The 15,465-nt window shown below is 50.1% G+C and overlaps 1 protein-coding gene and 1 non-coding gene across 2 annotated transcripts; one reads left to right on the top strand and one right to left on the bottom strand.

Moving 5' to 3' along the window:
• Positions 1–51: 51 nt before the first annotated feature.
• FPOAC1_007044 (uncharacterized protein) lies at positions 52–12,231 on the bottom strand (the record flags this gene model as incomplete). Its single annotated transcript, XM_044851514.1, has 1 exon — positions 52–12,231. The coding sequence occupies one exon, from the start codon at positions 12,229–12,231 to the stop codon at positions 52–54; it is 12,180 nt and encodes a 4,059-aa protein (XP_044710226.1).
• Positions 12,232–15,257: 3,026 nt separating this feature from the next.
• On the top strand, positions 15,258–15,340 carry FPOAC1_007045. The gene has a single exon. It is a non-coding gene; the product is annotated as a tRNA-Lys (tRNA).
• The last annotated feature ends 125 nt before the right edge of the window (positions 15,341–15,465 follow it).

The raw sequence follows: 15,465 nt of genomic DNA on the forward strand, positions 1-15,465 counted from the left end.
CATCCATCCTCGCGGCTTGTAAACAATCTTGCCGCTCTCATAACCTTTTCTCTAAACAACTCCGCTTGCACACTTGGCACCATCGCCATTCAAGTTCAAGATTGCACCTCCAGGAATAGGTGCAGGATCAGCTGTGCTGCCCAGATCGAACCTCCATGTCTGGCCCAGGATGTTTTCCTGCGCAAACAACACGTTACCGGGCGCTGCTATGGTAGCGCCCCAAACCAAGTTGAGGGCTGTCATAAGAATTCCGGGATAGGCTTTGAAAGAGCTCCATGTGCGTGTGGTCAGTGACCAGCGGACAATGTTGGTTCGCAAGAGACCACCACTGCCACTAATCAACGATGCCTGTACGGAATATAGATAGTTACCTCCGCCAGGGACATAACTCCAGTCACCGACACCAGTAAGCAGGCTTGTCGACGACGAGCCTTTTACGGAGACGGTTCCAAACGTCGACGATCCCTTCAAAAGATCTATCGCCCACCATCTATTTCCGCTCTCAGAAACCCACAGTTTGCCTGTATTATCAAAGTCGCCCATTGTGATTGTCTGTGTATCGAGGATGAGTGACAAAAGTTCGTAGTTGCCGTTGCTGGCGATCCGGATAAGTTGTGATTGAGGACATCCCAGAACGCCACACACGAGGTTGAAGAGTAGACCCTTTGTCGCAAAGCCGTAGATGTAGTTGTCTGTAGGGTTAAAACCGATGCCTTGGACACCCAAGCCGGGGCCCACGTTGTAGGCGATATCTGTTCGAGCGCCCGTGACGAGATTGACTCTTGTCAGAGTTGGAGATAGTAAACTAGAAATAATATATCCAAAGCCATCGCAATTGAATGCTGGCATTCCAGTGGGTACCGGCAAGGTGGTTTGGATGATGACTGTTCCTGGATCACCTGTTGTGCCTGGGGGGTTGTAGATTGTCGTCGCTACCGGACCTGACCTAGTGATAGTGACGTTCTGGACGACAACAGGAGTAGGCGTTGCAACAAGAGTAGTGGTAGGTGTTTGAATGATGACTGTCCCTGGGTCGCCTGCCGCGCCTGGGGGATTGTAGATTGTGGTAGTAATGCCAGCTGGTCCTCCAACAGTACGAGTGACATTCTGAATGACTGGCGTCGTCGTTGCAGCGAGTGTAGTAGTCGGGGTCTGAATGAGAATGGTTCCAGGCTCATTAGGTGCTGCGGGGGAGACATATATGGTTGTTGTAATACCTGCAGGGCCTCCAACAGTACGTGTAACGTTCTGGATGACCGGCGCTGTGCTTGTAGGGGTCTCTACAATAACTGTGCCGAGATCTCCTGGTGCACCTGGTGCCAGGGTAGTAGTTCTTGGAGCAGTGACAGATCCACCCGTGGAGATGGTGGTGTACATGATAACGGCAGTAGTTGGTGTTTGAACGATAACTGTACCAAGATCGCCCGGAGAGCCTGGAGCAATCGTGGTAGTTATGGGGGCCGTAACAGCTCCACCAACGGAAATAGTCGTATAACTAATCACGGTAGTTGTAGGCGTTTCAACTACAACTGTGCCGAGATCCCCCGGTGCACCTGGCGCTAACGTGGTTGTCCTTGGAGCAGTAACAGATCCGCCAGTGGATATGGTAGTATACCTGATCTCAGTAGTCGTAGGTGTTTCGATAATCACTGTCCCCTGGTCTCCTGGTGCCCCTGGTGCCAATGTAGTTGTCCTAGGAGCTGTAACGGGTCCGCCGACAGAGACGGTGGTGTATCTGATCTCCTGGGCAGTTGTGGGCGTTTCTACGATAACTGTACCTAAATCTCCTGGAGATCCTGGAGCAATTGTGGTAGTTCTGGGAACACTAGCAGGACCACGGACGGAAATAGTGGTGTAGCTGATTTCATTTGCAGTAGTTGTACCTGCAGCGGCGGTGGGTGTTTCGATAATAACCGTGCCGAGATCCCCTGGTGAACCTGGTGCCAGTGTCGTGGTTCTCGGTGCTGTAACAGGACCACCGACAGACACAGTGGTATAACTGATCTCATTGGCAGTAGTAGGCGTCTCAATAATGACTGTGCCGAGGTCTCCCGGAGAACCCGGTGCCAGTGTTGTGGTTCTCGGTGCTGTAACAGGACCACCGGCAGAAATCGTCGTGTAAGTTATCTCGTTGGCAGTAGTACCTTGTCCAACAGTAGGTGTTTCAACGATGACTGTACCCAAATCTCCCGGAGATCCTGGCGCCAACGTTGTTGTTCGCGCAGCTGTTACAGGTCCTCCAACCGAAACTGTGGTATATTGAATTTCTCCGCCATTGTTGCCTCCAGTAGGTGTCTCAATAATGATAGTACCAAGTCCTCCCGATGACTCTGGTGGAATGGTCGTAGTTCGAGGGACATTAGCAGGTCCACCGACAGATATGGTTGTGTACTGAACTCCTTCGTTATTCGCTGAAACAGTGGCAAACTCGACAATAACTGTTAAAGGGTCACCTGGGGAGCCAGGAGACAAAGTGGTTGTACGAGGAGCAGTGACTGGTCCACCAATGGAGATGGTAGTGTACGCCACAGCACCATCAGTGGTTTCTGGACTTGCGTCTGCTGTTGCTCCTTCGTCTCCATTGCCAGAGCCTGTAGGTGTCTCGACAATGACAGTACCACGCTCACCGGCGGTATCAGGCTCTAATGTCCTCGTACGAGTACTAGTTCCAGTCCAACCACCAGATATAGTAGTGTACTCAATACCTCCAGCGTCATCCGTGGTAGTGGCAGTTGTCTCGTCCCCGGTCTCACTTGCAGGAGCCTCAACAATGACGGTACCAAGTTCACCAGGAGAACCAGGCTCTAACGTTCTTGTACGAGTAGAAGTTCCAGTCCAGTCGCCTGATACAGTAGTGTACTCGACGTCGTCTACATCATCTGTGGTAGTTACCTCGCCCCCAGTCTCATCTGCAGGACTCTCAATAATGACTGTTCCAAGTTCACCAGGAGTGTCAGGCTGGAGTGTTCTGGTGCGCGTAACAGTTCCAGTCCAATTACCAGATATAGTAGTATACTCGATATCGGCGGCGTCATCCGTGGCAGTTGAAGTAATCTCACCTCCAGTCTCATCAGATCCCGTAGGAGTGATGACAATGACTGTGCCGAGTTCGTCGGGAGAGCCAGGCTCAAGTGTTGTAGTGCGAATGGCACTTCCAGATCCACCACTGGTTACAGTAGTGTACACCACCTCATCTTCAATGAAGCTGGCAGTCGGTACCTCGATGATGATTGTGTCCAATTCACCAGAGACTGTAGCCGAAACATATCTTGTCTGAGGAGCTGTCACAGGTCCAGGGAGAGTGATTGTTGTATTGGGTCTACCCTCGGGAGAGACAATAACCCCTGTAGGGTCATCGGTAGCGGTCTCCTCGTTTTCTGAGATAACAGTGGGAGTCTCTACAACAAGAGTGCCTGGCTCGCCGGATTCGCCAGTAAGAGTAAATGTAGTTGCAGCCGATACTGGACCTCCTCTGATGATTGTAGTAGCTATTGATTCATCACCGCTTCCATCGTCAGTCTCCGAAGGTTCATCTTCAGAACTTGTAGGAGTCTCGATGAGTATAGTGTCTGGAGCACCTGACACGCCTGGGAAGGTGATCGTAGTCGCAACCGACACAGGGCCACCTGTTGTGATAGTTGTGGCTTCAACTCCTGCGTCAGTTGGTGTCTGGATAACGATAGTATCTGGAGCACCTGATACGCCTGAAATAGTAACTGTAGTTGCAGCGGTAACGGGGCCACCTGTTGTGATAGTTATAGCTTCAACCTCACCACTGCCCGCATTTGGACCGGTTGGAGTCTCGATAAGGACAGTATCCGGAGCGCCTGACACACCAGGGAAGGTGATCGTTGTGGCAGCAGTCACAGGCCCACCTCGTGTGATCGTTGTAGGTTCCGATTCATCGCCACCAGCAGCTGGGCCAGTTGGTGTCTCGACGAAGATGGTATCTGGCTCCCCGGGCGCGCCTGGAATAGTAACAGTTGTAGCAGCAGTTACAGGACCACCCCTAGTAATAGTGGTATACTCCACAGGGGTCTCAATAAATACAGTGTCTGGTCCACCAGACACACCCTGAACTGTAACAGTGGTAGCGGCAGTCACAGGTCCACCTCTGGTGATTGTAGTATACTCGACATCATCTCTGGATGACTCTACAGGTGTCTCGACAACAATAGTGTCTGGTTTTCCAGGTAGACCTGGAAGCGTAAGTGTTGTGGCCGCAGTAACAGAGCCACCTCTGGTAATGGTCGTATACTCCACGTCAGCTTCAGTAGGAGATTCCGTAGGCGTTTCGATGAAAACAGTATCTGGCCCGCCAGATACACCTTGAACCGTGACGGTGGTAGCAGCAGTAACAGGCCCACCTCTAGTGACGGTGGTATATTCGACGCTTTCTCTAGAGGACTCTGCAGGCGTCTGAACAACGACAGTGTCAGGTTGTCCTGGTGCACCAGGGATAGTAATTGTCGTAGCGGCTGTGACGGGTCCACCTCTGGTGATGGTGGTATACTCGACTCCAGCGTCACTAGGGGACTCTGTCGGTGTCTCAATGAAAACTGTGTGTGGTCCACCAGATACGCCTTGAACGGTAACGGTAGTGGCAGCAGTCACTGGACCGCCTCTTGTGATAGTGGTGTACTTAACATCGGAACCTGTAGGAGATTCTGCAGGCGTCTCAACAACAACGGTGTCCGGTTCACCAGAGGCTCCAGGGATAGTTAATGTCGTAGCGGCTGTGACAGGGCCACCTCGAGTAATTGTAGTGGCTTCATTCTGGCCAGTTGAAGAAGTTGGTGTCTCGACTAGAACTGTATCGGGCTGGCCTGATACGCCGGGAATAGTAATTGTCGTTGCGACTGAGACCGGGCCTCCTGTCGTGATTGTAGTTGCCTCATTTCCATTTGTTCTAGTTGGCGTTTCAACATAAACCGTGTCCGGCTGGCCTGATTCACCTGGGATAGTGATAGTTGTTACTACTGCGGCCGGTCCACCTCTGGTGATCGTAGTAGCTTCAACCTTATCGCCAGTCTCCGAAGCTGCATTGTCAAATGTGGTTATTGGTGTCTCGACGAAAACCGTGTCCGGCTCTCCTGGTGCACCTGGAATAGTAATGGTTATTGCTACCGAGACCGGGCCACCTCTAGTTATTGTAGTAGCTTTAATGGTATCGTCAGTCTCTGTCGCTTCGCTATCGTCCGTGCTAGTAGGGGTCACGACGAAGACTGTATCTGGTTGGCCTGATTCACCAGGTACAGTAACTGTAGTTGCCACCGAAGCTGGGCCACCTCTAGTTATTCTGGTAGCTTCAATAGTCTCTGACGCTGTAATGTCGGCTGTGGTAGTTGGGATTTCGACGAAAACCGTATCTGGCTCTCCTGGTGCGCCGGGGATGGTCCTTGTTGTTGGAGCTGATACTGGTCCACCACGTGTAATAGTAGTGGCCTCCAACTTATTACCAGTCTCCGAAGCTGCGCTGTCGACTGTAGTAGCAGGAGTTTCGACGTAGACTGTATCCGGTTGACCTGATTCGCCAGGCACAGTGATTGTTGTCGCAACTGAGACTGGTCCGCCGCGTGTAATTGTAGTTGCATCTACTGTATTGCTGCTAATAGAGTCACCAGCTGATACGGTTGGTGTTTCCACGAATACCGTATCTGGTCCTCCCGATGCACCAGGGATAGTGATTGTAGTTGCAACTGAAACCGGCCCACCTCTAGTGATTGTCGTAGCTTCAACCTGGCCATCAGCAGTCTCTGAAGCTTCATCGTCAGATACAGTTGGTGTCTCCACATAAACAGTACCAGGTTCTCCAGATACACCAGGAACAGTGATCGTTGTCGCGGCGGAAACTGGGCCACCCCTGGTAATAGTTGTGGCTTCTGCACCTACGCTCCTTGGTGTCTCGACCATCACTGTATCAAGCTCCCCAGAAGCTGTTGCAGAGATATACAAAGTCCGAGGAGCAGTGACCGAGCCATCAGTGTAGATAGTGGTAGCAGTTCTGGGAGACACTACAATAACAGTACCCGGCTCCCTTGGATCATCTGGAGGGAAGTAGAATGTCTCTGTAGCTGTTCCTGGAGAGTTGGTAAAGATGGTGGTGTTTTCAGGTTGGCTAGTGATACTGGAGGCGTCTGTGATGCTTCCAGTCTCGGGTGCACCTGTTTCTCCCTGGTCGTCTGTAGGTGTCTCAATGATAATAATGCCTCCTTCGCCAGACGCTGTGGGTGGGATGTATATGGTCGTAGTAACACTAGCCGGGCCTCCACGGATGATAGTAGAGTTGCCGCCTGATCCTGTAGGAGCAATTGTGGTTGCATCACCATCATCAGTATCACCAGTTGGATACTCGACGATAACGGTTCCACTCTCCCCTGATACTGTTGGTGCAATATAGATAGTACTTGTAGCTAAACCAGATCCACCACTCGTGACGGTAAAATTGCCAGGAACGATGATGGCACCGGGATCGCTACCAGTTGCCGAAGGTCCTGTATCTTCACCATCCTGCGTAGGTGTCTCAATGACCATAGTACCGGGCTCGTCGGTTACGGTAGCAGGGATATATCGAGTCTGAGTAACTGTGGCAGGACCACCAGTGACAATAGTAACATTGCCGATGCCTGTAGCCTGAGGTCCAGAGGTTGGAGTCTCGATAATCACGGTACCCTGCTCCCCTGGTACAGTAGCAGGAATATATCTAGTGGTCGTAGACGAAGCGGGCCCACCGCTATAGATTGTCACATTGCCTCCCGAGGTGATGACAGGAGTTGGGCTGCCTGCTTCTGTGCCTGTAATTCCAGCAGATGCATTGTCTGGATCAGATGTGGGTGTTTCAACAATGAGTGTTCCAGCTTCACCCGAGGCAGTAGGGGGGATGTATATAGTCCGAGTCGTTGAGTCTGAACCACCTCTGAAGCTTGTTATGGTAGTGGCAGCCGAAATAGTATCTTCATCATCATCGGGGTCGTCGAGGCCACCAGTAGGTACTTCAATTACGATAGTACCAGCTTCGCCCGATTCCGTGGGAGGTATATATATGGTCCGAGTGACAGATCCTGCCACGCCACTGGAAATAGTAACATTGGGGAGGACTCCAGGAGACAGAGTCGTTTCTGTGGTGTCATCAGAGTTACTAGACTCTGTGGCAGGCACTTCAATGTATAGAGTGCCAGGTTCACCGGTAATCGCAGGTGGAACATAGTAAGTCGTTGCCCTCGTTCCAGTACCTTGGACAGAGACAGTAATAGTCTCCCCAGCAGAGATATCATCCCCAGTTGTAAGAGCATCAGGGTTAGCAGTGAGACCACTGCTAGAGGATCTTGGAACGGGTGTTTCAATAACAACTGTTCCTGGCTCGCCTGAAGTCTTGGGTGCAATGTAAGATGTCCTTCGTGTCGTTGCTGTACCAGCTCTGAAGAGAGTAAAGTTGGCTGTTCCAGTGACTGAAGCAATGGTTGTCTGGAAGCCAGGGACAGTTGCTGCAGTTCCAGTTTCTTCCAGTTCAGTCTCTGAAGCTGGAGTCTCAATGACAACGGTCCATACGTCACCGCTTGATGTCGGCGGGATGAAGATGGTCCGTCGTGTAGAACTTGCACCAGATCTATAGAGTGTGAGGTTTCCCTCGACGTCAGGGGACGGAACATCGGTCGGAGCTGGTGTTATGACCGCATCAGAGTCAGTACCCTCATCGTCATCGTCGGAAGCAGATTCATCGTCAGTCTCAGAGGCAGGATTCTCAACAATAAATGTACCAGGCTCTCCAGAGACATCGGGTGGGTAGTAGATAGTTGTCGCCACGGTTCCAGTTCCCTGTGTAGTGATGGTGATACCGGATCTTGTGTCAGTGTCGGTAGCAGAGTCAGCGCCAGAGGCAGGAAGCTCAACCACAAAAGTGCCAGGCTCATCAGGTGAGGCGGGAGGATAGTAGAGAGTTGCCGTTGTTGATCCGGTACCAGTGGTGGTAAATGCAGTCGCAGTCACTGGTGGAGTTACACCTGTCGGTGTCTCTATGATAACGGTGCCAGGTAGATCAGAAGCGCTGGGAGATATGTAGAATGTCCTCCTACCAGAACCACTGCCAGCTCTAAAGACGGTAATATTGGCTGTTCCAGTGATTGCAGGGGCAGTTGTGAGCACATCATCATCTCCGCGGGCAGTTGCTCCCTCGGACTGTGTCTCAGAGACTGGGGTCTCGATGATAGCGGTCCAAGGATCTCCGGTAGACTGAGGGGGGATGTATAACGTTGTTCTGAATTGGCCCCTACCTGCTCGGAAGAACGTCACAGTAGGTAGGGCCCCGTTAGGCTCTTCGGTGGTTTGAGTACCATCATCCGTGACACTGTCTGCAGGAATTCCGGCGGACACATCAGTGGCGGTCTCGCTCTCACCTCCAGTGTTGGAGCCAGAAACAGAAGAGTCACCCGTAGCAGTTGCTGGTTCGTCATCTCCATCTTCATTAGCAGTACTAGTTTCTGAGGGTTCGCTTCCTTCTGTTGCGCTTGTTTCATCTCCAGCATCAGTGTCTGTCTCCGTTGCTTCTCCATCGGAAGCACCAGACGAACCATTGGTTCCAGTAGTGACGCTACCAGTGGGTTCGTCTGTGTTAACGCCTTCTGTCTCGGTATCGAGATCATCATCGTCTGGAAGAGAAGGGTCGTCTGAGGCGATACTGGGTAATGGGCTGGTAGGAACTGGCATTTGGGGAGTGATCATACTGGTTTCATCATCGTTTGAGTCAGGCTCTCCAGTCTCATCAGCACCATCCGACAAGGTTTCAGAACCAGTCTCTTCCTCATCGGGGTCTTGGGACGCAGCACCATCTGCCGTGCTAGTTCCTGCGTCTTCATCTCCAGCCGTCCTAGACGGTTCACTACCAGAACCACTTGACGATCGTTCTGCATTGGAGTCTTCGGACGAGGCAGCACCAGATGGTTCGACTACGATTGGCGCGCCATTAGAAATCACTGTTGAAGGTTCAGACTCGTCTCCACCACCAGTAGTAGCAGTTGATCCACCAGATACTGAAGTAGTCTCCCTACCAGAGGTTGAATCCCCAGCTGATGCCGTCGACTCTTGGTCGCCAGCTCGTGAACTACTAGCTGTAGTGCTTGTTGTCCTGCGAGCCGTGGACGTCTCTTCACCACCTTGTGGTACACGATCAGACTCGGCCACACTTTGAGAACCAATGAGTGTATCGATATTGATCACCTCTCGTGTTGTAGTGGTGGAAGTTCGCGTTGTTGTCAAAGACGAAGAAGACCTAGAGGTAGTGGAAGATCCTTGACTTGTTGTGTCGCCACCAGGTCTAGTATTCACATTTGGTGATGTTGTATCTCCAGACCTCGTAGGAGATCTGGATGTTGAAGATGCAATGACTGAGCTACTCGGTGTGGTGCGCGAAGTGGTGCTCTCCTGAGCACCATCAGACCTAGTTCCGAGCCCTTCGGGCTCGCCCTTTAAAGATGCAGTTGAAGATGTGGATCGTGATACTCGCGATGAAACCGAGACCGAGCCACTAGATCCTTGACCACTTCTTGTAGATACTGAAACTGAACTACTTCTAGAAGTAGTTGTAGAGGTTCGGACTCTTGATGGGGAAACAGCGGTCTCACCCGAACCTCCATCAGCATTAGATGAACTCCTACTTGAACTTCTCGTGGTCCGAGAGTTAGCCGCTGTTGATCGGCGACTTGATGTACTCAGACCACTGCCGCCAGGTCTAACAGCTGTGTCTGGTGAACCAGAGAAGTCTGAATCGGACGATAAAGCTGTGTTATCCTCGGGGCTTGGACCTGGAGACGCCTGTGGTGGTGCATTCGTTTGAAGTGTAGAGGCAGCAGCTGCTGTATCTCCTTTCCCGTCGGCGTTGGAGATAGATGTCCGTCTCGAGCTGGTAGATCGACTGTTGACAGGTCTCGTGAAACCTGTGCTGCCCGCGACGCCTTCACTACCACTACCCAAGCCCTGTAGACCACCACTGATAGTACCTCCTCGTCTAGTGGTTGTGGACCTTCGGGTAGACGACTTGCCGTCGCTGAGAGTCTCGACAATGTTGGAGGTGATAGTGAAAACACTAGTGCCAGAGGTTACAGTGTATGTTGCATGTCTGGTCACCACATTTGGCGATCCACTCCAGGTTGAACTTCGTGAAGTGCTTGATCGACGACTTGAAGATGACCGACTTGACTCATCATCCTCAGAATCTTCACCACCTGGGCGACCACCTCCACCCTGAGCACCCCCATTGAGCGGGTCATCGTCGTCGTCATTAGAGGCGCCTCTGGTGTTTTGAGAAGCTTCAGCGGTTCCTGTACTGCTTCTACCCTGGCCACTTCCGGGGTATACTCCATCTGCACCTTGGGAGCCCGCTGAGTCGTCACTGTCAGAGGAACTGTTTTCGTTGTCTCCTGGACGCCCACCATTGCCAGAGGTGTTTCCGGTACCTGAACCGGAAGATTCACCATTCCCAGGTGAATCACTGTCTCCATCGACGTCGCCTTCGCCGTCATCGCCTTGAGATCCAGACCCTTGGCCTTGCACGTCCCCGCTACCATATTCATCATCATTGTCGTTTGAGCCTCCATTACTGGAGCTGCCTCCTTGTCCCGAGTTAGATCCCAACCCAGATCCAGACCCTGACGATCCAGAGCCGGACCCTGAACCCGATGACCCTGAACCCGATGACCCTGAACCCGATGACCCAGAGTCCGAAGAGCCAGAGCCAGAGCCAGAGCCAGATGAGCCACTTCCACTTCCACTCTCATCATTGCCACCACTGGAACCTCCTTGGTTCCCTGTGCCAGAGCCCCCGGTAGGCTCAGTCCCAGTAGGAGATTCGTCAGAGTCGTCATCAGTCTGCGAATTGTTCTCACCATCAGGCGTCAAAACAAGAACAGTACCAGGCCTTCCAACTTCAGGGGGGAGTGTAAGTGTCTCTCTTGGATCATCACCATTACCCTGTCCTTGACCTGGTCTACCTTGGACTCCTCCAAAGTCAATCCCGTCATCGTCCTCAGATCCATCTTCACTGCCGTTATCGCCATCACCCAAACCACCTCCAGACCCGCTTCCTGAGTCGCCAAAGTCATTAGACACGCCTCGAGTAACTGTTGTATAGGGAATAGCTCCGTCCGGGCGAGTGCGCGTCGGTGGAATGGTTGCACCAGCAGCGTTGGTGATTGCTCCGCCACCAGGTTGCCCATTGTTACCTCCAGGAGGGGTTTGTATGAGGACAGTACCAGGCTTAGTACCAGTCGGTGGAATCGTGGTTCGGATAGGTGCCGTCGGTGTGACGCTGCCTTCGGCTGGCTCGATGATGGTTACGTAGCCAGTAGCATCTGTCGGTTGGAGAGTAATCGTTTGACCAGCAAGAAACCCCAAAGAGCTTATAGAATTGAGAGACAAAGTCTCGAGACTGGCAGGCCTCAGAAGTCCCGGGATAGGTGTTTGGATGATGATGGTACCAGGTCTGTCGCCGCTGGGTGGCACTGTAATGCGGATTGGAGTAGTTCCAGTGAACGAAACACCTGCTGGCTGTAACACTGTGACGTAGTCGCCTTCAGAATCAGGCTCGAGAGTGATACCTGCAGTGTTTTCTCCGTTGAAGGACGAGGCGGGAATATTAATAATGACTGATCCCCGGTTCGTTCCGGTCGGTGTAATGGTGATGAGCTGCAGTGATGCCAGTGTGCCAGCCACGGGCTGCAAAACCGTCACATAATCAGTTGAATACTTAGGCTCCAGTGTTACTGGAAACAAGACTCCAGGTGTAAGACCAGCAGCGGCAGTCTTTGGTGTCTCAATGATAATTTGACCTGGACGGCCATCTCTTGGTGGAACAACCTGTGTGATGGGTGCTGATATGGAGCTTGATCCTGAGTATGGTCGAATAATAATCGCATAAGGACGATCATCTGTAGCAGGTATTACCACATTCTCAGGCGCTGAAGAACCACCTGGCTGTTCAACAATGACAATACCCGGTTCGTCGCTCTGTGGGGGGACAGTGTACAAGGCGGTGACGGAACCTCTGTAGGGCTTTGTAATAGTGATGTACTCATCATCTGCAAGGACGGGATACACTGAGACATAGGTGTAACAAACCCCTGAGAACTCATTGTTAATACCTAGAATCGACCTATCATTTTGCACGCCAAACTGGCCACAGCATGTGCCCGCTAAGCTGGCGATGAAAAGATGGCGCAACACTTTGAACAAAGGCCGCATTGTTACAGCGGCTAATGCACAAGATGCATCAAAGAATAAAGTAAAAAGTGATTGTATAAGAAACGGAATAGAGATTCACACATTTCCTGCGAAGAGACGCTGGCAAGAGTCACAGAGGGTTATAAGACTGTTGATCCCATCTTTCTCATCCGCATTCGGTTTCTGGGTGGCTGCATCCCAAAGCACCGTTGATGGATAGATGAAATCATGATACTAAACTCCCATAACCCACAAAGGTATTGTTACGCTGAATTTGGGTTGCCGAGGGGTAGCCTTCATGCCAACCATGGAGAGTTATAGCGGTATGGATTCCGTTCTCTCGCATCCTGACACACACGTTCCTGCATAAAAGGATAAAAGAAAGGAAAAAACATATTTTTGGTAAAGAAACATAGGTTAGTCTCGAACCAATGGGTGCTGCGGAACCGGACAAGAGTCCGTGGAATGTTGAGATCCAAGTTGGGCTGGACAAAGAGGTGTAGCAGAAGGAGGGTTACTATTTTGATTGTGTAATGGTGACTTTAATGACATTGTGTGCTGTACAGAGTCCCTAGTTTGCAACAAATCATAACACACAATCAATGGAGAAATAGGTACATATGCAAGCGATGTACAAGTATCTTCTGTCGGGACATGGTGATCAAGCAGGGCAGCAGCTAATTGAAAGATTGTCCTAGGCCAAGTAGTAAATCCCAGACTCTTCTGCCTAACCAGGAACCGAGCACATTAATGTCACTGGCGCTATGATACCGGTGTTACTGGTCAGGAAACGAGCACCGGTACGTTGAGGATAGTAGACGTGGTCATCGAGTCAAGAACAGCGGCCTGAGACAAAGTGACAGCCTCTGTGGATATTACCATGTCTCATAATGACATTGTTTCCTAGATTTCATCTCCCTTCTGACGTTCCACTAGTCACGGGAGCCGGCTCTGTTAGTCGAGGGAACTAACAATTCTGACAGAAGCTTATCTTGGCTCTTAACTAGGTCAGTAGTCTACCAGTCTTGCAAGCAACTCTAGCACAAGGCTGAAATGGTAGGCGGCCGCCGATCGCTCTTCCAGTGCATGCTCAAAGGCCGGCACATTCCAACATCTGTCACATCTCAATTTCTGTTCCTTGATTACCTGGTTACACAAGACAAAGAAAACGCACCAATGGATGTTTCTTGACTTAGATTAGCGTCGCCAATTGGAGGAAACGCTCCCGCAACTTGGCTGCGAACGGTTACTTTACGATCTCAGTATCTAGATCCGGCTTAGATCCGAGGAGAAGGTCTGAGCCTCTTACGCAGTATTTCCCACATGACCCTTGCATTCGACTCCCAAATGAGAACGGGGCTGTAGTCGTGTACCACAATACAAAAGTAGCGACGAGATGGTGACATTGTAAATACTTTGTCAATGTAGAGAACAATTCTATTAGCTTATGTCCATAGTTCATAACCGTAGTGACTCATAGTAGGGGTCTGTCTCTTGTATCTCATGTCTATTTGTAAAACAAGTTGCCCGAACGGTGTTGATCCAGACCTACGTGATCAGGTGCAGTTCTCACCAGCATTTCTCGACTGGCGCCCCCCTCTGCGACGATGGCCGCTTAGATTCCGAGTGACCCGGATCAGCACGAGGGCTTGTCTTGCAGCTATGAAGACGGTTGTCCTTCCTTGTTGTTAGTTTGAATTCCTCATGACAGGTATTTCTTCGACATGCAACGGTTGATACAGTTGACATTGCTGTGTCTCAGAGTCATAATTCTAATGGCGGCCGCCCTTTGATGATGAGTAGGGAACTAGTGTAACTTATCATGAATCAGTAAAGTAAAAAAAAAAAAAAAAAAGAGTTGCTTTCAGCTTTGGTGCTGAGGCTCCATGTACCTGGGAATGTTTATGCCAGGTACAAGATCTTAGGTGATCTACATGTTGATGTAAGATGAGGCATAAACTCTATGCATTGACAGGGATTCAGGATGATCTCTGCTCTCCGTGTGTCGTCATAACCAGGTAGATCTCTTTAACGCATCCTCGGTTGTGTACCAACTGAGCAACCGTAAATTACCTGTTATAGGACGTTGGCATTAATAATGGAATCTCATTCTTCTCTGTTGATTGATTCCTTGGTAGAATAGCAACCCGGCATCATTCATGTATTCAGGGCAACGAAAACTAGATTGCTTGAGATATTTTATTCAGCCACTGCTACCATCTTATCAACCTTGCTATCTAAATGCCTCAACTAATATCAAAGGTATGTGAACAGATAGTGGAGAGCAGTTTTCAGAATATTGCACCAGTCCACAGACCAATTATGCATCCTCGGAAACAGGGTCTAAGCTGAGACAGTTACGGGTCCAGCACCCGAGATCAAAACGATGTACGTAATTTAGTGCATGTAGACAAATCTGTGTAAGGAAGATAAAGTTGTGATGTTGGTCCGAAGGTATGTCGCTACGTTGACTTTGGAACTAGTAAGATCTACAACAAGACCGTTTTTGGATGGGAATTTAACGGAAACATTGCTCATTCAAATCCGTGGCTTGAGGCGGCGAGAGTGACCTTATCTCAATAACCAATCAATCGGAAACGGGGAGTTCAATAGAGACATTGGTGAGCTGTAAGAAAGGTAATACAGGGTACGCAATACCGGCTCACTATGAGAACATTATCTACTTGAACGAATTTCGTGAAGGTTATAAGTACAGTCTAGTATTGAATTCTGGTCTCACTGGATTGTGAGTATGTTAAACGTGAGTGATCAATGTTACAGTTGATGTGTTAGTATGAATGTTTTCTAGCACAGTAGAATAGAAGTCAACTTTACTGCTGAGGTTACTACGATGAGATGATTTCTGAGAGCTTAGTATTACTGAAGCAGAAATAAGATTGCTTATCTAGATAGTAATGTTTGATCAATCTTGACAATATATTTTATGTACAATTTCACATCGAAACAAAAGATTCTAAGTTGCAGAAGTTACTGCTCAGCTACCTGATACCAAGTAGAGGCCTGGACTCTCAACCAATCAGAGCCACGCCCGGTTAGCTCAATCGGTAGAGCGTGAGACTCTTATGAGTACGCGATCTCAAGGTTGCGGGTTCGACCCCCGCATCGGGCTGTTCCTATTTAAAAACGATTGCAAACATGCGAGGCATTTCTTTTTGCATTTTATTTCTCTCATCATGTTTAGATATGTTTTAGATCAGACTAGGGTCCAGAATAGTATGGTAAAGCTGAGTTGAA

Source organism: Fusarium poae, chromosome 2 (assembly GCF_019609905.1).
Source record: "Fusarium poae strain DAOMC 252244 chromosome 2, whole genome shotgun sequence".
In the NCBI taxonomy this organism is placed as follows: Eukaryota; Fungi; Ascomycota; class Sordariomycetes; order Hypocreales; family Nectriaceae; genus Fusarium; species Fusarium poae.